Source organism: Chelonoidis abingdonii, chromosome 8, assembly GCF_003597395.2.
Source record: "Chelonoidis abingdonii isolate Lonesome George chromosome 8, CheloAbing_2.0, whole genome shotgun sequence".
NCBI classification, from domain to species: Eukaryota; Metazoa; Chordata; order Testudines; family Testudinidae; genus Chelonoidis; species Chelonoidis abingdonii.
This window is the reverse complement of record NC_133776.1, coordinates 58,348,909-58,375,429: the sequence shown is the minus strand read 5'-3', so window position 1 is coordinate 58,375,429 and position 26,521 is coordinate 58,348,909. Positions and strand designations below refer to the sequence as shown.

General features: G+C 46.0%; 2 protein-coding genes across 13 annotated transcripts in view; both read right to left on the bottom strand.

Moving 5' to 3' along the window:
- The window catches only part of KIF1A (kinesin family member 1A), a 522,969-nt gene that overhangs the window by 87,256 nt on the left and 409,192 nt on the right, over nucleotides 1-26,521 (bottom strand). The gene's annotated exons all lie outside the window — the stretch shown is intronic.
- Nucleotides 4,365-26,473, bottom strand: AIRE (autoimmune regulator). The gene is made up of 16 exons (XM_075068994.1): nucleotides 26,324-26,473; nucleotides 24,058-24,067; nucleotides 22,922-23,079; nucleotides 17,173-17,347; nucleotides 16,715-16,867; nucleotides 15,476-15,547; nucleotides 14,464-14,577; nucleotides 13,043-13,176; nucleotides 12,499-12,576; nucleotides 11,296-11,411; nucleotides 10,575-10,671; nucleotides 8,893-9,084; nucleotides 7,198-7,319; nucleotides 6,651-6,751; nucleotides 5,264-5,328; nucleotides 4,365-4,650 (listed from the first exon to the last, which is right to left on the bottom strand). The coding sequence occupies exons 1-16, from the start codon at nucleotides 26,471-26,473 to the stop codon at nucleotides 4,570-4,572; spliced, it is 1,818 nt and encodes a 605-aa protein (XP_074925095.1). The 3' UTR covers nucleotides 4,365-4,569.

The window sequence follows — 26,521 nt, the reverse complement described above, 5'->3', positions numbered from 1 at the left end:
TAAATTGCCTAGGGAGGTTGTGGAATCTCCATCTCTGGAGATATTTAAGAGTAGGTTAGATAAATGTCTATCAGGGATGGTCTAGACAGTATTTGGTCCTGCCATGAGGGCAGGGGACTGGACTCGACCTCTTGAGATGCCTTCCAGTCATAGAGTCAGAGTCTATGAATCTGGGGTTAGCACAGAGGAGTCCACAAGCCTTACAGAAAATAAAATAAATAAACCTAATCATGTCTATCTAAACATTCCCTGTCCCAATGAATCCTGCTGGGTATGGATGATGATTTTTCATGCCTGGTCCAAACTTTACATGGTATTGCTGCTGCCCCTGACTCTTCAGCCCGTAGAGAACAGAGAGACAAAGGTGAAGCTTTTCCCCCATTTTAAAAAGTTCTAGCCTTCCTATTTACTCTTTTGGTCAGGTGCCCACTCCCTTTTCTTTACCTGGGGAACTTTTTTAACTCTTTACAGATCAAACAAGCAGCCACCAAGAGGGACTTTGTAGCTAGCTGGTTGGCTGGGTGTCCATAAAAGGGAGCTACCTCCCCCCTTCATTTATCACACAAGCAATATAAATGCAGGAAATTGTGAGGTGCAGTTAAACTTGAGCAATCCAAAGATGTGAAGGCACACCTGGCCAACCTTCACACTGCAGTGATGCCACAAGACAAATAAAAATGTGTCTTTAAAAATCAGTTACAGCTAATTGGAGACTAAAAGCAAATGCCTTAATCAGACTGATGTTTGCATGGTGTCACTCCAGGACAGAGCTATGGTTATTCGGGTGCCCTAAGACAATACCACATTTGCAATGCTCTTGCAGTTAGGAGCATTAGGCTGCAAATACTCAGGGACATGAATGTGTTGATGAACAGTGTTGCTTTGTTCTCCAGGTGGCCAGCTCCCTGTCCTTGAATTGCTCGGTATTCCCCAAGAGGCCTCTCTCACAACATTCTTCACCAACATTTTTGCCACAGACGCAGGTATGCTTGTGGCTAGTCACAGCAGCTCAACTCTCAGGCTCCCCAGTGTCGTGTGTGGAGGCCACAAGAGAATGTTGACGTCTATGGTGGAAATGCACCTTAATCATTGCCCTCAGCCCAGCTCAGTGCTTCCCCTACTACAGCCCTGCCATGCAGTGAGGAGGGAGAAAATTCCCTCTGAGCAGCAGTGGATTTCCCTTCCCCAGGTGAGGGCACAGTGGAGATATGTTTGCATGGGGGGGTTAGTGGAGTGAGGTCTGGGCAAATGAGTAAATGATGGGGTGTCCAAAGCAATGAGAGAAGAGACTGCTAAGGAGACAGACTGAAATAAATTTCCCCTTAGAATCACAGAATATTAGGGTTGGAAGAGACCTCAGGAGGTCATCTAGTCCAATCCCCTGCTCAAAGCAGGACCATCACCAACTAAATCATCCCAGCCAGGGCTTTGTCAAGCCAGGCCTTAAAAACCTCTGAGGATGAAGATTCCACTACCTCCCTAGGTAACCCACTCCAGTGCTTCACCATCCTCCTAGTGAAATAGTGTTTCCTAATATCCAATCCCAACCTCCCCCACTGCAACTTGAGACCATTGCTTCGTGTTCTGTCATCTGCTACCACTGAGAACAGCTGATCTCCATCCTCTTTGGAACCCCCCTTCAGGTATTTGAAGGCTGCTATCAAATCCCCCCTCACTCTTCTCTTCTGCAGACTAAATAACCACAGTTCCCTCAGCCTCTCCTCGTAAGTAATGTGCCCCAGCCCCCATATCATTTTCTTTGCCCTCTGCTGGACTCTCTCCAATTTGTCCACATCCTTTTGTAGTGGGGGGGCCCAAAACTGGATGCAATACTCCAGATGTGGCCTCACCAGTGCTGAATAGAGGGGAATAATCACTTCCCTCGATCTGCTGGCAATGCTCCTACTAATGCAGCCCAATATGCCGTTAGCCTTCTTGGCAACAAGGGCACACTGCTGACTCATATCCAGCTTCTCATCCACTGTAATCCCCAGGTCCTTTTCTGCAGAACTGCTGCTTAGCCAGTCGGTCCCCAGCCTGTAGCAGTGCATGGGATTCTTCTTCCTAAGTGCAGGACTCTGCACTTGTCCTTGTTGAACCTCATCAGATTTCTTTTGGCCCAATCCTCCAATTTGTCTAGGTCACTCTGGACCCTATCCCTACCTCCAGCATATCTACCTCTCCCCCAGCTTAGTGTCATCTGCGAACTTGCTGAGGGTGCAATCCATCCATCATCCAGATCATTATAAAGATGTTGAACAAAACAGCCCCAGGACCGACCCCTGGGGCACTTGCTTGATACCAGCTGCCAACTAGACATTGAGCCATTGATCACTACCCGTTGAGCCCGACAATCTAGCCAGCTTTCTATCCACCTTATAGTCCATTCATCCAATCCATACTTTTTTAACTTGCTGGCAAGAATACTGTGGGAGACTGTATCAAAAGCTTTGCTAAAGTCAAGATATATCACATGTCCACTGCTTTCCCCATATCCACAGAGCCAGTTATCTCATCATAGAAGGCAATCAGGTTGGTCAGGCATGACTTGCCCTTTGGTGAATCCATGTTGACTGTTCCTGATCACCTTCCTCTCCTCCAAGTGCTTCAAAATGGATTCCTTGAGGACCTGCTCCATGATTTTTCCAGGGACTGAGGAAGGCTGAGGCTGTAGTTCCCCAGGTTCTCTTTCTTCTCTTTTTAAAGATGGGCACTATATTTGCCTTTTTCCAATCATCTGGGACCTCCCCCAATCACCACAAATTTTCAAAGATAACGGCCAATGGCTCTGCAATCACATCAGCCAATTCCGTCAGCACCCTGGGATGCATTAGATCTGGACCCATGGACTTGTGCATGTCCAGCTTTTCTAAATAGTCTTTAACCTGTTCTTTCACCACTGAGGGCTGCTCACCTCCTTCCCATACTGTGTTGTCCAGTGCAGTAGTCTGGGAGCTGATCTTGTCTGTGAAGACTGAGGCAAAGAAAGCACTGAGTACTTCAGCTTTTTCCACATCTTCTGTCACTAGACTGCCTCCCTCATTTAGTAAGGGTCCCACACTTCCCCTGACCTTCTTGTTGCTAACATACCTGTAGAAACCCTTCACATCCCTTGCTAACTACAACTCCAGTTGTGCCTTGGCCTTCCTGATTACACCCCTGCATGCTCGAGCAATATTTTTATACTCCTCCCTTCTCTTGTGTGTTGTCCTGTTCCCAATTACAAGGGGCTAAAGAACATGAACGTGTCAGTCACTCTAGATGCCTTTTATTTCAGATTAAAAGGAGCATACAGATTTATTTTTAATGGAAAATGAGAACAAATCTACATTCTATACTCAATAATAAACAAAACTGAAAAAAATCCTACTAGCTCTTAAACAATTTTCCTGTGAGATAAATTCAACAACATATTAGCAGATACACTGTGAATACAACAGGGAAAGAAAGGGAAACAAAAATCCAAGGGATGGTATATAATCCTTTGTAGATTAAGGAAGTGAAGTTTTTGAAACCCTTAGACCCTGAATCCCTCATTATATTAATTTGAAACCAGCCTAGCACTGTAATAAAGAGGTAGAAGTGGAAGTAAATGAACAGGGATTCAACATGGCAGAAGGGTTAAAATCCATGTGCATTTTATATAACAACCTAGTATATGGATTGTGCCAGTTCTTTTTCAGACCCAAAGTCCAGAGTTTGGTCTGGAGACCAGAGGCCTAGCAAATAGTGAATAGCTAAGAGAAAGCTGGGGTAAACAAGATAACATTGCCTTTGCTAAGATATGCTTGGTCAGTAGCAATGCCAGAGGTTGAAGCAATAACTGAATAATTATGTTTCATCCAATGTTTCAAATTGAACAAAGGATCCCTGTTCCTCTTGTGTTTCTCCTGAAGGGAAACAGTCTTCCCATAGATCCAACCTTGAGTATATGAAAAGTTGGCACATGTCAGTATAAAATATGGCATCCTTCTACCTCCCTTCCTAGGGACCAATGCCCTGCCTTAAAACATAAAGGGGACAATCTTTATTGCCATATACTTTCACTGTTTCTTTGTTTTACCCCTAGGAATGTACCTTTTGGACAATCAAAAGAGTTGCTCCATTTCTATGGACCCCAAATCAGAATTCAACATATATATTTTATACAAATAACATTTATCAATTTATTAATTAAATGTTAACTTGCTAACTTGAGACCATGGGCGGAGACATCACGTAACCATTTAACCATTGGCTAATGTGCTATCTTGTCTTGCTGCAAAACCTATCCCGGGGTGTGGAACTGCCTACTCCATCATTTTCCCACACACATGGAAAATCTATATATTCTATTGTAATCAACTGATTGACAGTGTCTCTGAGCCTAATAAGCAAGGTGACACTCCGCCTGTGCTGCGTGTAATAAACTCCTATGCTTGAAATCTACCTTGTGGATTTATGTCCTTCAATGGGAAAATCCCGTATGTCCCAAGATGTCGGCACGAGACATTTAAAGATGATTAGTGTCAAGTCCAATGTATGGAGGGCAGCAAGTTGGCATGACATGTCCACAGTTTACAACAGGAGCTAAGAGAAAAATCCGTGAGTATCTGAGAGTGGACGAGACATGTTCTGGAATGCCCACTGCAGGATCCCATCAAAGGAGCTCTGGAAGACAAAACAGAGGCAACAAAGGGGTAGTATGTATTTAGGGCGTCTCAGGAAAGCAAAGGAAGGGTTTCATGAGGACAGTAAGAAGGTTTTCTCCAAGTGAGAGAGGAAGATTAGGAGAACTGGTTCATCTGGCTATGAGGCACTTGCATGTGCACGCCTTTGCTCTCTGTCCCCCGCTTTAATGGGCACCGATTTCAAACACAGTGTACAAAAATAAGCCTGCTTTACACATTATCGCCCTTGTAAATGGCCTGTTCAGACTCTGACCCTGCCTCAGCCTGTACCTTGGCTCCTCAGGAGCTCTAACCTACACCTTTTGCCAGCAGGGGTTTCTGATGGTGCAACAAGGCTTACAGGGAATACTCATTGACACAGGACTGCCCATTCAGGACGGCCCATGTCATACCTGGACTGCTGAAGGTGTTGCAGTATTTCTGTACTTGGACCCAGCTGCTTTTAGGCCTGGATTGGGTGAGGAGCCTTTGCAAACAGAGGTGAGTGGAGTGTCTGAATTCCAGGACCTGTAGGAACTGCTCTGTTCAGATTGTGGACTATTTTCTTGCATAAAATAAAATCGGAGAGATGAGAAGATGAAATGGTTTATTACCTCACCCAGGAGAGAGTCCAGCTCTTCTTTATTCAGGATTGGGTCATTCCCAGCAGATTCTTCCACTGCCTGGAATCAAGAACATGGCCAGACTGTTCAGTTTCCCAACATGAAGGTGAAACGTTAAATGCAATCGGTCTGAGTCTCTATCCAGTTACACTGGTTTATGATGGAGTAATACCATTGTCATCAATGGAGTTATACCAACATAAGCCTTCTGTAACCAAGAGGAGAATCAATTCCAGTCAAGCTCATCTGTTACTGAGAATTAAAGACACTTGTTGCTCCATAAAGTTTGCTTGGAAGACAGTTGGTAATTGGGAACAAAGTGGTGCTAAACTCACAAGAACCTAAGCCAGAGCAGGGATGTTACACAGATGATTATGCCAGGCATGGCCAAACTGTGGTTTGTGAGCCACCTGTGGCTCCTTTACAGGTAAAGTGTGGCTTGCAGAGCCCTTGTCCCCATTTTCTGCCTATCAGACTGGGCAGGGGGTGGAGGAGAGCTCAGGGCTCAGGTGGGGTAGTGAGATTAGTGGTTTCTGTTCTGCAGAGAGGGAGGTCTAAGGGCTTTAGCCCTGTTAGGAGGGATCAGGGCAGAATCCCTATCCTCCAGCAGGGGCCACCATTTGAGCCAGATTGTGTGTCTTGAGCTCTCAAACTTCTGAAGATTATTGGAGGGTCAGTAAATGTGACCATCCTGGTTATGCTTTCATTACTTGGATTAGCATGGTGGTCCCTTCTGGTCCTGAATGACTAAGGTTCTTGCAGTGAATATTGGCATGGTGACTGGCTATGTCTTCTCTGCAATCATTAGAGTGATTAGTAGGTGTGGCAATGTCTATGAAGTGATATACTGCGATATGTGCTTCTCTGGTAACATTCTGAAAAGGGCTTCTAAAAATTTGACTTCCAGTCTATACCAGGCTGTACTGGGGATTCCCTTAACCACATGGACTTGGAATTGTGTACTAAGTTCAGGGGAACTGTGAATCTTGTTACTCTTATGATAAGCATGTTATACTGTAGCCCTAGTCATGTGTATGGTGCTTTACAGAAGACGTGGATCAGCTAGGAAGGTTGGGCTTGTGGTTAAAGCACATGACTGTAAGTCATGTGATCTGGATTCTGTTCCCCCACAGATCTAGGTAGAGCACAACTTCTCTCTGCCTCCATTTCATCATTTGTAAAAGAAACTGGAGCTTTCCTGCCTCGCAAGGCTACTATAAGTATACCTGTATTTGTGAAGTGCTTTGAGAGTCCTTGTTGGAAGATGATACAGAAGGGCTAAGCATCTGCTGGAAGAGGTTGCTCCCACTGATACGCACTTTGCTAAGTAGCCCTAAAAATGTCATCTAGGACTTCCACATGCACTGCAGAAAAGTACTGACCTTTGCTGCTCTTAGTGCATGGTTATTTGAGGTCACTGTTCCCTCCAGGCCACTGGTTCCAGAGCTGCCAGAGCAGGACTTGCATAGCAAGATTTCACTGGAACAGAAGATAAAGATTATGGATCCTAGTCAAAGCATCACCCTGCAGACTGGAAAAATTAAGGAGAGCCTTTGTATGTGTTGCTATTTTGGATCAGAAAAGATAAGTGAGGCAGAGTACTATGAAGGATTTAAGACAGTGCCATCTTCGACAGCAAGCCAGTAGCCTTTAGCTTCTAAAGACTGGCCAGACCCCATAGTGGAATATAGTGTGTGTGCATGGGGTCTGGAACATAGAGCATGAGTGCAAAGTACTAGAGTCATGGGGAGCTACCAGAGATTTGAGAGAATCAAATGTACTTTTGATCTTGAGAAACTGGAGAACAGAGTGTCCAGCGAGTGTAACTTATCCCTTGTAAAATAATAGACAAAATACCTGTTTCTGGATTAAATCAGGTACACCCAGGTGGGAGACGGCAATGATTTTGCAGTCGTGCACCTCACCTGAGCCGCTCTGCTTGGGCAGGGAAGTGGCAGTTGGCGTGGAACGCCTTGAAGCACTGGGCACAGTAGGTCATGTCTCCTTCACCCCTGCAGACTCCACATTTCTCACCAACTGTCAGTTTCTGTGGAAAGGAAAGGTGGAGAATTTGGATTTTATACTCAGCCCCACTGTGACATTCTATACCTTGGGGGAGTGTCCTGTAACCCCCATATGCCTCATTTTTATATAATTGTGATCTTACTTATAAAGCTTGCCTTGTAAGGTATCAGGTTATGATCTGCTGAGTCATTTCTCTATCTATATAGGTATATCATTAATGCATATGAAGTCATGAGAATTGTGTAGTATAGTTGTCACTAAAACATGCTGTAAATTGGGGAATCAGCCAGACATTAGCTCCCCAGAAGCAACAGCAAGGAAAGTAACCAGCACCCAGGCAGGGTTTCAAACAACCCATCAACAACCTTTGTCCAGAAAGGGAACTACAATTCAATGACTCACCTGCATGAGGCCACACCAGGGGAATTGTTCAACCTTGCTGGGAGAGTCAGCAATGCTCTCAGACATGCCTAGACTTGTGTTTTCCAAGCGCATGGACAGAGGATATAAAACAGGCAGAGTGGATACTGGGCCCTTCTCCTGCCCCCACCCATTCTGCAAGCAACTAAGACACTGAGATGACAAGACTCCAACAGAGGAGATTGGCCCAGATTTCAGGGGTGAAATCTGTATAGTACTGCAATATCCAGTGGGGTGAGAAAAACTGCTTGATCTAATTGTTGCCCAGTCTAATAGGGTTGAGAGTTTAGACTGCATGGTTATTTTATTTCTTTTGGTAACCAGCTCTGACTTTTTGCCTATCACTTAAAACCTATCTTTTATAGTCAATAAATTTGTTTTACTCTTTACCAGTGAATTTGTATGAAGTGTGTGGCAAATCTGCTCAGGTTTGACAAAGGCTGGTGTATATACACTTCCCACTGTTGAAGTGGTAAACCAATTAATAAATTTGCACTGTCCATCTTACAAGACAGTATATTCCTGAGGTACAGTGCTGGGAGCTGGGGGGATTTGCCTCTGGTGCCTTTCTCTGTGTGATTCATGAGTGGCTCTAGGAGCATTCATGCAATCTAGCTAGGTGGGGACTCCACATGCTTTTGTGCTGAGTGATCACAGGACCTGGAGGGGTTTGCTGCTTGTCGCTAGCAAAGCATTGTGAGAGACAGCCCAGGCTGGAGAGCGTTAAGGGGACACAGCAGTCTCACAGTCCCAGGCTGTACACTGTGGGGGATCCCATCACACTCATATTCCGGCTCAGTCATGGGGCCTGCTGGCTATATGTGCTCTGACCACCCCTACCAGCCCACCTCCTTTTTAGGTGCAGTGCCTCCTCTGCCGCTGGCCCCTTCTCCTCTCCCTGCCTTCTTTCCCCCACTTTGCAGCAGGCATGGTGCATGCTCTGCTTTACAGGACACACACACTGACCCCACACCTGCTGCTCTGAGCACTGGGGTGGCAACTCCATGGAGTATTTTGGGGTACATTTGTACTGCTGGGGATAAGCTGAATATGCCTTATAGCCAGCTCAGATATGCTGAACATACTCTCTGAATCTGAACTCTGTGCACACCATGGTTTTAAAGGCCCTGTAGAATAAGGTGGTTGAAAATCACATGGAAAGCAGAGCCACAAACTAGCTGTCTCTCCAGGCCCAGACTTGACAGGAGCTGGAGGGTTGAGGCTGGCATTACCACTGGTACTGGTGAGTGGGAAGGCGCAGGGGGCAGAGGTTGTTTGAAGGTGAATGAGGCATCGGAGCCTGGCGTAGGTTCTTTGATAAGAATCCTCTCTCTGTCTCCAGCTGCCCTCTGTCCATACAGACCCTTCTAGGCACAAACAGAAGTGTCGTTAGTTAGTCCCTCCAGAGGAGGCACCTCAGGCCCCTGCAGGTGGATCTGATGATGACAGTTCTGTATAGAGGCACTTCAGTCTCCTGGATGGCTATACTGAGTTAGACTGATGGTCCCTCTAGGCCAGTATGCCGGTACCAGAGCTTCAGGAGGAGTGCACAGAACAGGGTATTTGGAGTGATCCGCCCCATCTTCTCTTCCTGGTAGTCAGAGGTCCTGGGTTGTCCCAAGCTTGGGGTTGGGTCCCTGACCATCTTGGCTAATAGCTATTGATACCTTATCCTCCATGAACTTATCTAATTATTTTTTTGATCCCAGTTACACTTTTGGCCTTCACAACATCCCCTGGCTATGAAGTCCACAGGTTAATTGTGCATTATATGAAAAAGTACTTCCTCTTGTTTGTATTAAACCTGTTAAGCCTATTCATTTCCTCGAGTGATCCCTGGTTTTTGTATTGTGGGAAAGGGTAAATAGAACTTTTCTATTCATTGTTTACTCAACATTCATGATTTTATAGACCTCTGTCATCCCCCCTTAACCATCTCCTTTCTAAACGGAACAGTCCTAATCTTTAGTCTATCCTTGTATGGAAGCCTTTCCATTCCCTTGATCACTTTTGTGCCCTTCTCTGAACTTTTCCAGTTGCACTATAACATTTTTGAGATGGGGAAACCAGAACTGAAAACAGTAACATGAAATAACATGGATTTATATAATGGCATTATGGTATTTTCTATCCTTTCCTGGTATTTCCTAGCACTCTGTTCACCTTTTTGACTGCTGCTGTGCATTGAGCTGAAGTTTTTAGAGAACTGTGAACAATTACTTTAAAATCTTGATTAATAACAGCTAATTTAGAGCCCGTCATTTTATGTGCAGTTGGGATTATTTTTTTCCAATGTGCATTACTTTGCATTTACCAATGTTGAATTTCATCTGCCATTTTGTTGCCCAGTCACCCATTTGTGAAAACTGATCATTTATTCCTACTCTTTGCTTCCTATCTTTTAATCACTTACTGACCCAAAAGAGGACCTTCTCTCTTATCCTATGACCACTTTGCTTCCTTAAGAGCTGTTGGTGAGGGACCTTGTCAAAGGCTTTCTGAAAATCCCAAGTACACTGTGCTAACTGGATCACCCTCCTCCATGTGCTTGTTGACACCCTCAAAGAATTCATCCCTACTGAGGGAAGCGAACCATCCCAACAGACTGGGAAAAAACTCTGAGCAAAATCTTGCCCATCCTTTCTTGTATAAGTAGAAGGGACAGAGGAGGGTGGCCGTAGGGGGGTTCACATGTCACATTACATACAAGGCAGGGTAATCCCAGCAGCACCTGGAACATAATCCTCCCATTTTGCCCAATTTCTATCTAGGGCACAGAAGAAGAGCGGTGTGGGGATATCGATAGAGGAGTGGTTGGACGTGGCTAAGTTTGGTGAAGCAAGGCTCCTAGCTATACCTGTGTCTCAGATGGTGGCTCTCTGACCTGCTCCTCTTCTATGCGCTGGTCCTGCTTCACTTTCTCAGTTGAGCAGGAGATGCACCTCCATGTCCCGCTGTCCAAAGTCAGACGGTAAAGAAATAGGTAAGCAAATGTTTAGGTGGAACAAAAGAAATGAGAAAGCAAAGCCAACCTGCATTTACTGCAGTGGTGCTTTCTTATAGATACAAGGGATTTTTTCTGGAGACTCAACTGATTGGTCACAGTTGTGTAAAGCAACAGTACTGGCTAGTAGCCATTTCTGTGAACAGCAATGAATTACAGTGAAGCTATGCTGATTTACACTTGCTAAGGACCTGACCCTGCATGTAGGCCCCACAAGTACCCAAGGTCTCTGCCTCTGTTGGAATCATAGAATATCAGGGTTGGAAGGGATCTCAGGAGGTCATCTAGTCCAACCCCCTGCTCAAAGCAGGACCAATCCCCAAATAAATCCTATGTTTAGGGAATAGGGAAGCCTTCCTATATTTAGGACAAAAAAGTTTTGTTTCTTATTTTAAATATATTTAAGAAAATCAGGCAAAATAATGCAAAATTATTTCAGCATTTTTTTAGCCCAGCACTGAGCACTTTGAAAATCCTGTGTCTTCCCCCTACCCTTGGACCAGAGTGAGCTGATGGGGTAATAGAGCAGTAAATACTCGCTGTGGGGAGTGTGCCTGGGAGTGCTTGTTATTACCTTGGAATTTCTGTCAGTGGGGGCACGAGGCAGGCCAGATGGAAAGCTTTGGGGCAGCCGTCACAGCAGATCAGCTCCCCACCATCCCTGCACACTGCACATTCATCATCGTTCTTCTGACCCAGGGAGGCAAATAGCGCACAATGTAACAGAAAGCAAAATTACAGAGACTCAAAGCCAACTTCTCCCTTGCTATAACTATGGTGATCTGTTACACTAGCACAGAGCAATCCAGTATACCGCAGGACAAACTGGGCTTGGTCTCTTATAAAGGGTCATGTTCCAGCACAGGTGACCAACTGGTGAATCCTTGCTATCAGATATCACAAAACAATAACTGGAGTAAAACATTAGTATCCTGGACTTCAGAAAATCTCTCTCCTCCCTACAGGATGACTAAACAGAATACAGAGCTGAGGAGCCAAGGGCGGTGAATGCTCAGGGGACAGTATGTAGTACAGCTGGCTGGCAGATGTAGCATTATAACAGAAGCCTGCCTGACTTCTGTAGCCAGGGACTGTCTATGGTATTTCAGAGACATTACACCTGGCAGGTGCTTCCTTGCTGGGGATCTGGCAAGGAATTAAAGCAGTGAATGCTTCATCCTTAATTCCAAGCTCCAGAATCCCACAAATTCAACAGACACTTGTCTCCATGGGTTATACAACACATCTGACAGCCTGCAGGGAAGCTCTGAAAACCTTTCCCCATTTTACACTTTCAACATGTAGGTCTAATGCCCACACACAGACCATCAGTTAAGCAGGGAGCTCTTGGGCTGGGCAGTGGATGGAAATGGTGGCTGTTTCACTTTGGAATCTTCTGGGGAATTCCAGTTTGCCCGGGGCAGGGGGCTTTTCACTAGCAAATGTTTGTCCTGACCAAACCCTTGTGTCTCCGCCTCTCTGGTAGCAAGACTACCAGGCTGAGGAAACCAGAGATTGAGGAAATCAGAGACTTGTCATGTACTAATTCCATGCAGCACCCTGAGGCTCAACAGGAGAATCTCACTCTCACTGAGACAAGGTCATGTAGCAGAGAGGCACACTGCTACCCACCATGAGAGAATCAATGAAAACAAGATGTGGGCCCTCCACAACGTTTGGAAAATTCGCCCTGGAGGAGGAGGGAGTGACACTGGACAGAAACAGTTTGCCTGCTCCTGGCAGAAGGGAAGAGCTCAGCTCCCCAGTAAGTTTTTACCTGGTGGAGGGTTTGATCCATGGTGTGAACAGGGGTGACGTGGAGGCTGCTCTGTGAGTTTATTTTCAGCTCCCCATTCTGCAGAGTGAGATGGACAGGGGGTGAGGCAGGAAATGCTGCTGTAATCAGTCTGGCTGTATAAATGCACATCCCATAGTTGCATGTCCTGTCTCAGACAGATGCTAAGTCTAGACTCTAGAGCATCCTGTGTTCTCCTGCAATGGAATCTGACTTGTGCCAACTGGCTGGAGAAGCTGTTGTGCTGCGGGAAGAACACTGCTCTGAGAGCACTTTAGGCCAAGCTGGTTCAGAGAATAGGGAGAGGTTAGAAAACCACTCACACCTTTCACATTCAGCACGAGGTCTGCCCGACCTGCCCAGGGCCAAGCCAAGCACAAACCTGCTCGATAGTTTATGAAGAAAAAGGACAAGGCTGAACTGAGCTGTATGGGTGGAACCAGCGCAGTGTGTGAAACCCCTTACTGCAAAGAGGACTCAAACAGGACAAAGATGTAAAAACAACTTGTGTTTGCTGAAAGCATACATATTGGGGCCCTTGAAATCCCTTGGCTCGCACACTGGGCTTCAGGCTTCGGCTTTTGTTCTTTCCCCCAGGTTCCTCAAACTTGCTTGGTGCATAAAACTCGCCTCCAACTTTCACACATTTCTTGGAGCCCCCTGCAAGAGAGGACACTCGCTTATGTAAGTTGTGTGCTGGGAGCACACGCACATGCTGTTTGAATGATGCTCGGGTACAGGGGAAGGTTTCGTTGTTAACGTGGTAAGGACGCCGGAGTTCAAGCAGAACAGGCGTAAAAGCATTACATTTTAGAAATGTTTGAAAACCATCTTCTCTATTTCCCTCCCAGAGCCCAGTTCAGGAGTCAGCACTTCCTCTGAAGCAGCTGATGACACCACGGGCCCCAGAAAATGTCGCAGGCAGGAATTCAGTTCCCTGTTTAGCTGCTAGCGATGGGATGGACTCTTATCAGAGAACGTAATCCTGAGCCCAAGGCTTGGCAGGTAAATGAAGGATCTGACCTGCAAAGGCTTTGTCAAGAATCATTCACACGATATGCTCACGTCTCAAGGGCCAAATCCTAGTGATAGGGCAGAGAGCACAGCACGGACAGTGGCTGGTAGCTGCACATCCTGCCATGTGCAGCCTGTTAGTGAGAATCATGGGGCAGGATACCACCTGTCCAGCTGGCCCAGCAAGGTGTTGTGCTGGGTCCTGCTGCCACTTGCTACTTCACGTTGCTGCAAAAATAACTCTTGTGCACCATAGCAGGATGCTACGTACATGCCCACATCACAACAACTACTGCTCACAACTCCATCCTCCTTACGCAGGCAGGGGTAGCCAGAAGGCTGTGTTTGTTTATATTCTGCCAGTGACTTTTAAAAAATTAAAGACCATCTATGCTAGGAGGAGGGGGTCTCCCAGTCCAGGGTTACAGTACCTCTATACTTTCCACCTGAACCGGGACTCCCTTGGGGGTTTCCCCATCTCCCAATATCCCATCTCCTCCCCAATGCTGACCCTATCCGTGTCTCTGTTCTTCTTCCCACAGCCATCCACACTTTCCACCAGTGTATGCTACTTACAGAGCCCTCTGGCTGGTCTGATCTGCTAACTCACCCTCCCCAGGCCCACCCTGCCGGCCCCACCATCCACCCTACTAGCCCCTCTGCCAGCAAGCACTGAAATCTTGCCCTACCTGTAATTGCCTGGGTGGTTTCTAGCTTCAAGGAGGGTTCTTTCACTCTGATTAACCTGAACTAAATCTGTCCCCTGGAACCAGGCTGTCCTCAGGAAGGGGAAAAACCTGGAATGGAATTGGCCCACATTGTTGTCATGAGCACTGTTCTTGAACTCCCTAGATACTCAGCTGTGTGTCTCATTATAGTCACTACCAGCCCCAAGTTCATGATTTCCTGTCCCAAGAACATTGGCATATCTACCTGACTCAAACACCTGTTTGATGAGAATTCCTTCTACAGCCCCGCAGCTCACTGGTAGTTCACTGGATGACACAGTAACAGCCCTCTGGACTGAGGCAGCCATACTCTGAATGCCTATGGTTTTAAAACAGTCATTATCAATGAAACACGAGGCCTTTGTACATATATTCTCCCAAGGGATGGGGGAGGGCTATGGTTTGAAGTATTTTAAAAACTGGCAAGGCATTAAATACAACCTGATGACCCCAATCAGGGGCTCCCCCAACCGTGATGACTGCATATCCCTGCAAGGCCCGTCCCAATCTCTGCTAGATCACAAGCCCTTGGCTGGCCACTTGATCTGGTCCCAGGCCTGGCTGGGCAGTAGAATGCAGACCTCTCTTCCCCACCTGCTGAGATCAGCATCTGGGGAGGTCAGTTTAAATAGGGATTTGATTTCAAATGAAAGGAGATTGGTGGGCTCAGTCTAGTCCGTAGTAAATCATTGGTCATATCACACATTACAGGGCATCACTGAAAGTATCTGCACACCAGCCAGGCCCAGCTTTGGAGCAAGATGTGCCCAAGGTGTGTTGGCAAAGCTGTGCAGTTGATGGGTTGCTGGGTTTTCTTAATCCTTTTCTACTAGTCTTTTAGCTTCACAAACACTAAGAATCCTCCCTTCGCCCGCTGAACCCTGATCTTTCCCATCGCCTTATACCAGCATGCTGCCACCTAACCCTTTGAGATGCCTGTGTGGTGCGGCACTTGTCACCTGGTTCTGGGAGCTGCTGCTTCCCTGAGACATTTTACTTAAGCTAATGGTGTGTATGGGAGATGCCAATCAACTAGCACTCACAGGGGCCATTGCTCTGCAGGGTGATGGATTCTCTTTCCATGCTGAAGGAGGCCCAGTGACACCCAGCTCAGGAATGGTTTTAGCCTGTTCATTGCTGGATGGTGCTAACAACAAAGATTTCTTCAAACAGGGCTGAGAGGAAACCTCATTGATGGGGTAAGACACATCACTCACCATTTCCCAGAGGGAAACGCTGGATCTCCACACCTTCTGGTTTCTTTACAGCTTTTGCCTTTGGCAGGGTCCCTGTGGGATTATAATATGGATTAGAGACAAGGGTACACATTGGATGTTATTAGAAAGCGCTCTTAATTCGCCTCCTGGTTAGATAATGGAAACCTTACAAGAAACTGGAACAGTAGGCAGGGATGGTGAATGCTCCAACATGAGCAACCAGATCTAGGTGCTTAGATTGCACCTGCTGGGGTGTAAGAGAAACTATGTCAGCAGTAAGAACTCCTTATTGAAAGTGGTTACATTCCTTCTTGCACATGCAGTCATGGTGCACACCTCTGGGCACAATGGGCAGCTTTAGAAACTCAGCTGAAGTCCAAAGACCATAAATAAATGATTGCATCTCCCTGCAATGTATATTATGGATTTATATGAACTTTAAAGAGATTTGTAGATTCTAAGGCCAGAGGGGGCCACTGTGATCATCCAGTCTGACCCCCTGTATAGGACAGGCCAGGGACTTGTCCCCAAATAAATCCTAGAGCTGAGCTTTTTGAAAAATATCCAATGTGACTTTTCTTACATTTTCTTTAACTCTTTATTCTTTTTCCTCTTCTTCCATCTACCACTTTTCCTTCCTTTCTCTCTCCATTCTGTTAGGTTCTCTCCTTTCAGCTCTCTTTTCCTCTCCTCTATCTCCATTCTTAAAATACTCAATCTTCATTCTTTTCTCCTCTCTTCTTCCTCTCCTTCCATCCCTTCTTCCAGTCATCCTGGTTCTCCGCCATTCTTTCCATTTCCTGCTTCATTTCTACATTCTCCATCTCATCCTTCCTTACTGCTCCTGCCGCCCCTCCCCCCGACAACTAGCATCTCCCTGCAAGGCCCAGCCAAATCTCTGCCTGATCACAAGCCCCTAGCTGGGACTTTGATCTGCTCCCTTGCCTGGCTGGGCAGCAGAATGCAGACCTCTCTTCCCCACTCCATTTAGATAGCTGCAGAGGGGATGGGGAGCTACTTGAGGCCTACAAGAAGCCAGGAGAGAAGCTGTTGGACCCAAGTGGGAAGAGCTGCTTGAAGGTCCAAAACAGGACAGCTGTTCTTCATTGCCTATAGAGCCTGGGGGAATTGTGAACGTAAGAAGGGCCTGGTGAGATATTTGGTTGATGGGTTTGGGAGGCTGTGTACCAGCACGGCTCAGGATCCAGCATGGGCCAGGCAGTGAAAGAGGCTCTGTACCAGGATTTGAGTTGCATTTCAGCAAGGGCTGAGCTGGCTGGGGAGAGTCCCGTTCCTCTGGTGCTTTCCTCTTCGGCTGCTGTTTGTGCTGCACCAACATCTTGGGGCTGGGGGGTGGTTTCCTCCCCCGGCGCTGTCTGCTGAGATCCACATCTAGAAAGAATGACAGCAGAGAGATTGGCATTAGGGTGGGGACACTCCAAACTGCCCAGTGCTTTGCTGGGGCTCTAGATTTCTTAAGTTCCCCAGTGATCTGGTGCAAGTTCACCCTTTGGTGCTGATCGTTACTGAGACAATCACTGCTTGCGTCTCCCCTCCCACCCTATTCCCTGTGCACTTCATTTCTGGACTGATGGCTGTCATTGTGCACCTCTCCTGGGGCTGGAATTGGACCCTCATGGAGCATAGGCCTGCTAGGTAGGGAGTTCTCTTCACAGTCCATCTGAGCACCCTCCTACCTTTGGGAAAGTTGCTCTGAATAGGCTGGAGCTTGGAGTATCTCTCCAGGTTGTAATCCTTGAAGAGGACCCTCCAGAAGTCCTGGATGGAAGATGAATCCCGGTTCAGTAGCCATGTCAGCATGGCATGGAAGGCCTTGTGAGAACCCTCCCTCTCCTTCAAACTCAGTGTTTCCTTCAAGAACAAAAAGAGCAGTGTAATCAAATGTTCAATTCTCAAGGGCATCCCTCCTGTTCCCATGCCTCCCTTCCCTCCACGGCTGTGCTGGACCCATGCTGTGTAATGCAAGCTCTGGGCAAAGAGGGAGCCCTGGGTACAGCACCTAGCACCTTCTCCCCCAGTGGTGCCTGGGTGTGCATGAATGGATGCTTTAGTCAGCCATTAAAGGAAAGCATAAAGATCACATGCAATGGGGCGCTGGGGTAGGCCGTGTTGTGTTGTGGGGGGGGGGGGGGTGGAGTTAGACCCTAGGATGGACTGAATGAGGCTGAAACCATGTTTGACAAATAGCATAAGATTTGAAATTGTATTGCCTAGAGCTGATGACACAGTCACTTTATCATTGTAGCATAAGAGGTGGGGAGGGGGGGGTGAGTCATGAAAACAGCAGAGGAGGGGCAGAAAGAAGCCAAGAGTCCATTGTAAATATAGAAGCAAAGGACTTTAATCAAAGAGCCCCTAAAAAGTACATTAAGTTGACTTACAACATTCCCTTAACAACCATCCTATAAAATAGCCACCATTTCCTAAAAATTGGTGTTAAAGGCAAAAGTGCATCTGACCTGCAATCTGACCAACACTAAATTCTAATAACTGAGACTGAGCCTCTAGCACCAGAGATCAGCTTTATAATTACTTGGCTCTACCCCTTTTAGTTTCATCCAATCCGCTCCCCCTTCCTCCTCATGCTGTTTCCCCCTTTTATTTGTGTGTATGTGTTCCCACCATGGAAACACTTTTCACCTGATCTATTCCAGCCAAGAGGATATAGGGGCCCCCCACTAAGAAACCATCCAAAACCAAACAAACCAGAATTACAACAAACACACAGAGTATTTAACTTCTGCTCCTTGGGGGAGGGGGGACTGCCATGCTGACTTCCTTGCAGTATTGTCAGTTCCGGGCTTACAATGGCTCCAGTAGCCCATGCTCAGAAGGGGCCCCAGCCTGCTCTGCTTGCACTGTGCCCTGAGACCCCGCTGGGTCCTCCCGCCCACCACTTGCTTCTCTTGGCCTGCCTGCAGGCTGGTCAAGGGCTCCTCCCAGCCCCCTGGCTGGACCCCAGCACACCTCTGGCTCTGGGCAGTCTCTGCTTCCGACTGCCTGTGAGGCTCCGCCTGTCTCCCTGGAGCTGAGCCGCCTGGGACTGGTGCAGAAGCCTGGACAGTCTCAGCCAACTGAAGGGGCAGACAGTGTGGGGGGCTTGGCTGGAGCCCTCCAGGCAAGTGCATCTTGAGGGAGCCCGGCTGGGCAGGCCCTGACCTGGCTGATCACGCCACTCCCAAGGGGCCAGAACAGGGGGTAGGGGGAGCTGTGTGGTATGGCATGGGCCTGCCCCCGTGCAGGCCACTGGGCATCTGGCAACTGCCGCTTTGTAAGCAGTGCCCTGGCACTGGGCTGAGCGGGGCTTCCCCTGCCATGCCATGCCCCCACTGCCTGTGGCTGGCCCCTCGCTCTGGGGACCGACCTCCCCACGCCATGCTCCATTGCTTCCACGGGGGCCCACAAATCTGTTTGATGCCGGGTCCATGAAAGGTTAATCCGGCCCTGATTACACTCCAAACAGAAGGATATGCTGTGTAAGAATAAAAATAGCAGCATTTCAAAGCCCCACCTAATGACTCAAATAGAGTCCAGCAGCCACCTGCAGGAATTATGGCCTCTGCTGATTCAAGAGAAAACTCCGGAAAACACTGCCCCCAGGTAAGACTCAGCAGTCTCCACCCTCTGGGGAGGGCAGCTGAAAAAGGAAGTCCGCTCTGCAGCGTGTATCCTCCAGTTGTTTCTCCTTCCCTATTTTAACCTTAAGCATTATATATAACTCACCAGGCAGTTTTACTACAACTACATTTCAAATGTCTCTCCCCACAGGCCCAGCCCTTGGGGTTCCACACTATCTGCACTAGCTTGTGCCAGTAACATCATCCTTGCTGATAGGACTCCCAGCTAGCTGCAGTGGGGAAGGGAATCGGAGTGTCAGATACAGACCAAGGAAATACACCTCATCCCTCAGTGGAATATTTCCAGTTTTTCCAATTCCTTTCCAAGAGTATAAACCTGGAGCTCCACTCAAGCTTTTCATAAATGCCCAGTGGTTTGGGGTGCTCAGCCTGACACCTGACTTTCAGATGGTGGGTACTCAGGACTTTCTGAAACTCCTGCTCCTGTAAGGGGCACCCATAATCACTAGTTACTTGAAAGTCTTGGTTTATATGCATGCACATGTATACATACATGTGCACATACAGAGCAGTGCACAATCATTGCCCAGTCCTGAAGGAATGTAGTCATAACCCCAGTAATTTCCAAAGTGAGCTTAAAATACGACACTTTCCTCCACCCCCAAAAGACATTGACAATCAGTTTTACAGCTCCTCACATCTCTGAGACCCGTTCTTCCAGATTTACAAGTTTCCACATTCAAACTGCTTCTAGGGTTAGAATCCTCACTAGAAAATTGCCTCAGACATTAGACCTGAGGAGGTCACTTAGCATGGAGTGCCAGTGTTCTTCTCACCTTGAACATCTCCTCTGTGACAACATCATGATCAGCAAGTCCATGAAGCAATGGGAAAACGTCATCCACAGCCATGGAGATCTCCGTGCGGTATAGCTTCAGCAGGTGCCGCAGGTCCCCTTCTCCCAAGGGCCTGTCAGTGCTGGACATCCTGCAAGGGATCCGTATTTGTGGGGGTTTCAGCTCGAGCGGGAGAATCTCCCCTACAATCAACACCACTGGGAGAGACTGGAACTGCAGTAACTGAGGCACCTGGGCTGCCTGTGCTCTTACGTCATTCCCTGTGAAGCCTGGTTCTGGGAAAGGCAGGCACTGAAACAGGGAGAAGAATGTGCATCTTACTTAGGATAGGACTTGCTGTGTCAAAACAGGTGCCAAACTTCCCCTTGAATAGAAACCTAGGTGTCTTGTCACCAATAGCCAGCTCAGCTGTCAATCGCTGGCTATTGAGCTGAACCCAGGAATCCCATTAAGTTCAGTTATTGCATTCACATTTCTATACTCATGCTAACGTCACTTTCCATGAATTTCTTCTTCTGGCTCTCCTCTGACTGTTCCTCACCTGTCCCTGGCCCGAGACACCACCAGACTGGATGTGCTATGCCTCAAGTGCTGACTCTTTGCTCACGCTGTTCAATAAGGCTGGGTGGTAGGTATTCTCCTCCGTGCGTGTGTTTACATGAAGATGCAGAAAGGGTGGTTGGTTGGTTGTACATCCACCAGCCACACTGAAATGTGTCAGTAGCTAAGCTTGGTGTCTGTGAAATCCATCCTTTACCCTTTAGCATGCAACACTTCCTTGAGCTCTTTATACAGGTTAATCTGTGGAGGGAGGGGAAAAAAAAACTACTATTATTGAGGAACCAATTGGGTCCCAAGGATGAGCTTCTGAAGCTTGATTGGAGCTGGGAAGGTGTCTCTAATTGAGCTCATTTGCTGAGTTTGACTTTATAAGAGTTTGTCGGGTTTTTTTTTCCCCTCGCTTCACTTAAATCCTGCAGATTATTTTAAATTGGTGCAAAACAAAATTGCTTAGTTAATTTTAGTGAGATATAAAACTACGGTAGGTGCATTTTCAGATCTGTAATGCTAGTATGAAATGGTCAATACACATTTTACAAATAGTCTGGCAGTTAGTGGCCAGAGAGGATTCTCCAGTTGTCATAGGCCATGTGTGCAGCTTGCTGTATGATTTACTATTTGTGCCAAGTTTGATTTTTTTAACCAGTATTCACTATGTAGAAATATTTCTGCTTATTCAGCCCCTGTCATATCTGATTTCTGAAGTGTTTAATGTCTGGCTGCTGCTTATACCAGTTGGATGGTTGTCTTTACAAAACAAAGACAGCTGGATGACACATATTTACAGGCTTGCTTGATTAGACTACATGTCAGCTTTTTAATAATTCTATTCATTTGGTGGCAGTAAACTGTTTGGCAGTACCTGAAATTTTGCCCTGCTCATATTGTCAGAATGAAGAGGGTAGTTTCCTGTTCCTCTTAGGAACAGAACCTGCAAAACCTTAAGCACATGCCTAACTTTCCAGCCAATACTCATGGGGGTAAAGTTATGCACATGTGTGATTGCGGGATCAGGAAATTAATTTTGAAATTACTAGTTGATACACTTCTGCAGTTCCCGCCCAACCTTCAGTTTTTGTTTTGTCAGTGAACCCTTCTAATAATAGATGCTCAACACTTCATTGTATTTGTATTTCACCCATGAGCAGGATGAGAGTGTTTGGAGGCTTGGCTCTGCCACAATTGTTTGTTACACACGCTGCACTCTAACTATTTAGGCGAGTATTCTTTCAGCTTCTGTAATTGGAGTCTGTATCTTTTCTATGAGTAAAATCCTGAAAACCGTGTCTCCTGCATTGGGGAGCTCCACACCAGCTTGTGGTTGGGAGCCAGGCCAGCGTGGCATGAAGTGCAAAGTGACTACTAAGAGTGTTGGCTGGGCTCCTCACTCATGGAGCAGCAGGGCATTTAAAATATGGCATTTAAAATATGACAAGCACCAGTTTGCATAGGGGTTCTGTACAATAAGCAATATATTCACACTGGAATATGAAACTTTTATATACAACTGCTGCCTCAGGGATGCTGTATGCTGTGGGAAACAAACTTTATACTCCACTACCTAGCAGGAAAGGATCCTTTATTTCAGAATAAATGGGAGATCCTGTTCACCATGGTAAAGGTAAGGGTAGGTAAAGGTGGGCATTCCAAATCCTTTGCGAAGGTCTGCTCTGTGTGTTTGGGTAACTATTAAATGATCAATGCCAGGTGAAAATTGGAAGCTACAGAATCATTCAGATTTCCAAATAGAATATCTCTGTGCCTACACCATTCAATGGTCAGCACTATTTTCCCTATGAAATATAATCTCTTCCTATAGTGTTCATTAGTGTCAACTAATTGCTAGCTGTAGATAATTTTGGTTCTATATTAACCCTGATGAGACAAATTCAGAGATTTCAGCTTATACAAGGAAAAAGTAACCCAACCCTCAGTATATTGGTGTTACTCACAATACCTCTCTTTGTTCTTGTAATGAACTAAGAGTCACCTCAGAATTTATGTACTTTCCAGGGCACCTGTCGTTTTCATCCAGAAACTCTCCTATGTAATTGTATCACTAGTGATCTGTCTCTTAATGTTTCCTCCTGTTCTCAGTGAAGTCACTGGAGTCTTGCCATTGACTTCAGCGAAGGCTGAATCAGGCCTGTATTGCATACAGCCTGTTGTGCTATAAGATGATGGCAGAGAAATTCAGCTCTGAGCTGAAAATCTCAGCAGCCCATGTTGGCTCAAATAAACTGTTAAAACGAGAGCAGTAGACTGTCATCACATGTAGAGATATAATCCAGGAAGAAAAATAAAACTGTTGCTTACTGAGGGCTACAGATTATCACAGGATTGTAGAAAGCACTGTAATTCAGGGCTGAATATAGTCACTTGCTTATGACCTCTCTTGCCCCTTTAACAATTGACATCTGTTTCCTTACCAACATTTTTTGTTCTTTTCCCATTCCCAGCTCTTCCTCACGCTGCTTTGATACTGTAAGGCTGCTCATCATATGTGTGCTGAGTTGTTGGCCTCTTCTGAGGAGTACAAAATATTGTAGGATGCAATTCAGTAACCTAAATGTATGAAGTAAATTGTCTTTTGACAAAGTTCATAGGCCTAAAACATGACCCTTTAGTCTACTCACCTCACACCTGTTCCACAATGCCTCTGAGCCCTGTCCTTGGCTAAAGAGTCAGTAGAATGTGTGTGAGTGCTCTCCACATCAGGAAGACTCCCACAAAGTTTCTGGGAACAAGCCAGGCCAAGCTCCAGTTCTCTGGTGAAGGGCGTCAGGAAAAGGCTGTAGATGTTTATGACAGCTCTGCCGATGAGAGCAATTTGTCAGTGGTACAGTCGCACCTCTAGAGTTAAGGCTGCATCCTGACTTCTGTTTAAAGGTTACCCATTCAAAGTCCTCTAACATCAACGTTCAGTCAAATTCCTTTGCAAATTTGTGTGCCTCAGGAGAGTGCAGTGTGTAGGCTTCAGGCTGCAGATGTGGGGTAACTTGAGTGAGAGGGTTGCAGCAATATAAACCCTGAAAAAATGCATTTTCAAACGGTTTCTAAGTGGTTTTTATTTGTGCAGAGCTAGAGATCAAACTACTGATGTAGTGCAGGTCACAATGGGCTCACTCTGGACACATTTCCTCAGGGTAATGCATAATACACACTAAACCTTTGGAAACCCACACTGAGAATGGTTCAAGACAACATGCATGCCCCAATTTAAAAAAAAAAAGGCAGCTAGAGGGTTTCCATTCCTGTTTTATATGCTTTAAAGCTCAACTCTTGTCAGTTCTCTGACATCCAAATGGTTAACCAGATTGCTTCCAAATTTGGTGTGCCTCATGCAGGCAGGGGGCAGCGTTAGTGATCCAAAATCTGGGGCTGTTTGCCCAGAGTATTCCAGGTTATAAGCCCCTGCCAAAAATCAGTTCCCTTCTGCTCCCTTGTACTGTTAAACTGAGAGGTACAGATGACTAGATCAGTGGTTCTCAACCTATTTACCATTATGGGCCACATATGCAGCTCTCAAGTGTTATGTGGGCCATCCACTATATATATATTATACCTTTGTGGCCCTGAGGATGCCATACGGGCTGCAAGCAGCCCACGGGTTGAGAACCACTGAATTAGATGAATCACAGAGCGCATTGAGATTGTTAGTTATGAACTTGCCCTTCAATTAACAGAACTAAGGATAAGTTTCTTACAAGGTCCCATCTAAGACATCCTCAGTCATGAAGATTGATGCAAAGAATTCATCTACAGTAGTTTCTTCGCAATGGCCTTCTTGTCCTTGAGTGCTCCTTTGCCATCTTGATCAGCCAGTGGTCCCTTTGGTTGTTTTAGGAAGTTTCCTGCTTGTGATGTACTTATTTTTTTTATATTTGGCTAGCTGTTCTTCAAATTGTTTCTTGGCTTGCCTAATTATATTTTTACTCTTTGTTTGCCAGAATTTATGCTCCTTTCTATTTTCCTCACTAGGATCTAACTTCCACTTTTTAAGGCTTTTTTGCCTCTCATGGCTTGTTTTACTTTGTTGTTTAGCCATGGTGGCACTTTTTTGGTTCTCTTACTGTGTTTTTTTTAATTTGGGGTATATGTTTACGTTGAGCCTCTATTATGGTGTCTTAAAAAGTTCCCATGCAACTTACAGGGATTTCACTTTTGGTGCTGTACCCTTTAATTTCTTTTTAACTAGCTTCCTCATTTTTGTGTAGTCTCCCTTTCTGAAATTAAAGGCTACAGTGTTAGGCTGCTGTGGTGTTTTCCTCATCACAAGGATGTTACATTTAATTATATTATGGTCGCTATTACCAAGCAGTCCAGCTATATTCACCTCTTGGACCAGATCCTGTCCTCCACTTAGGACTAAATCAAGAATTGCCTCTCCTCTGCTGGGTTCCAGGACTAGCTGCTCCAAGAAGCAGTCATTTAAGGTGTCAAGAAACTTTCTCTCTGCATCCCTTCCTGAGGTGACATGTACCCTGTCAATATGAGGATAGTTAAAATCCCCCATTATTACTGAGTTTTTTATTTTAATAGCCTCTCTAATCTCCCTGAGCATTTCACAGTCACTATCACCATGCAGGTCAGGTGGTTGGTAATATATCCCTACTGCTATATGCTGCTTATTCAAGGTTGGGATTACTATCATAGAGATTCTATAGTACAGTTTGGTTCATTTAAGATTTTTACTTCAGTTGATTCTACGCTTTCTTTCACATATAGTGCCACACCCCCACCAGCACGACCTGTTCTGTCCTTCTGATATATTTTGTACCCTGGTATTACCGTGTCCCATTGATTATCCTCATTCCACCAGGTTTCTGTGATGCCTATTATATCAATATTCTTATTTAATATAAGATACTCTAGTTCACCCATCTTATTAGACTTCTGGCATAGGTATAGAAGCACTTAAAATCTAGTCACTTTTTAGCTGTCTGCCATTACATGATGTAATTGAATGGAACTTTTTTTCATGTAACTCTTTCTAATCAGATCTTACCTGTATTTTATCAGCTTTCATCCTTTCCTCCTTACTAGGTCATAGAGAAACTCCATTAATAGATCCTCCCCTAAGAGATGTCTCTGTCTGAACCATGTGCTCCTCTGCACCTGTCGGCTTTCCCCCAGACTTTAGTTTAAAAACTGCTCAATGACCCTTTTAATTTTAAGTGCCAGCAATCTAGTTTCATTTTGTTTTAGGTGGAGCCCATCCTTCCTGCATAGGCTCCCCCTTTCCCAAAAGTTTCCCCAGTTCCTAATAAATCAAACCCTTTCTCCCTACACCATTGTCTCATCCATGCATTGAGACCCTGCAGTTCTTCCAGTCTAACTGGCCCTGCACGTGGAACTGGAAGCATTTCAGAGAATGGACGTCCTGGACTTCAATCTCTTACCTAGCAGCCTAAATTTGGCCTCCAGGACGTCTCTCCTATCCTTTCCTGTGTCATTGGTACCTACATGTACCACAATCACTGGCTCCTCCCTAGCACTACACATAAGTCTATCTAGATGTCTCGAGAGATCCACAACCTTCGCACCTGGCAGGCAAGTCACCATGCAGTTCTTCCGGTCATCACAAACCCAGCTATCTATGTTTCTAATGATCGACTTGCACATTACTAATACCTATCTCTTCCTAATAACTGGAGTTCCCTCCCCCAGAGAGAGATCCTCACTGTGAGAGGATACCACAACATCATCCGGAAGGAGGGTCCCAAATATGGGATCATTTTCCTCTTGTGTGGTTGGAAGTTCTCCTTCCCTGAGATTTTCATTCTCCTCAACAGCACAGAGGCTGTCAGACCAGGATGGGACTGTTCTACTGTGTCCCAGAAAGTCTCATCTGTCTCCCTTAGCTTCTCCAGTTCAGTCATCGTGGTCTCCAAAGCCCGTACATAGTCTTTGAGGGCCAGGAACTCCTTGCACTGAATGCACACATATGCCATCTGCCCATAGGGCAGGAAATCATACATGCTGCATTGGGTGCAATAAACTGGATAGCCCCCACTCGGTTGCTGGAC

Coding starts and splice junctions, on each gene's coding strand:
- AIRE (XM_075068994.1), bottom strand. CDS start 26,473: ATGTATGATTTCCTGCCCTATGGGCAGATGGCATATGTGTGCATTCAG. Junction 12,577..13,042: donor GATTTCAAGGGCCCCAATAT/GTATGCTTTCAG, acceptor CTCACTCTGCAG/AATGGGGAGCTGAAAATAAA. Junction 11,412..12,498: donor TGGATCAAACCCTCCACCAG/GTAAAAACTTAC, acceptor TCCCTGGGTCAG/AAGAACGATGATGAATGTGC.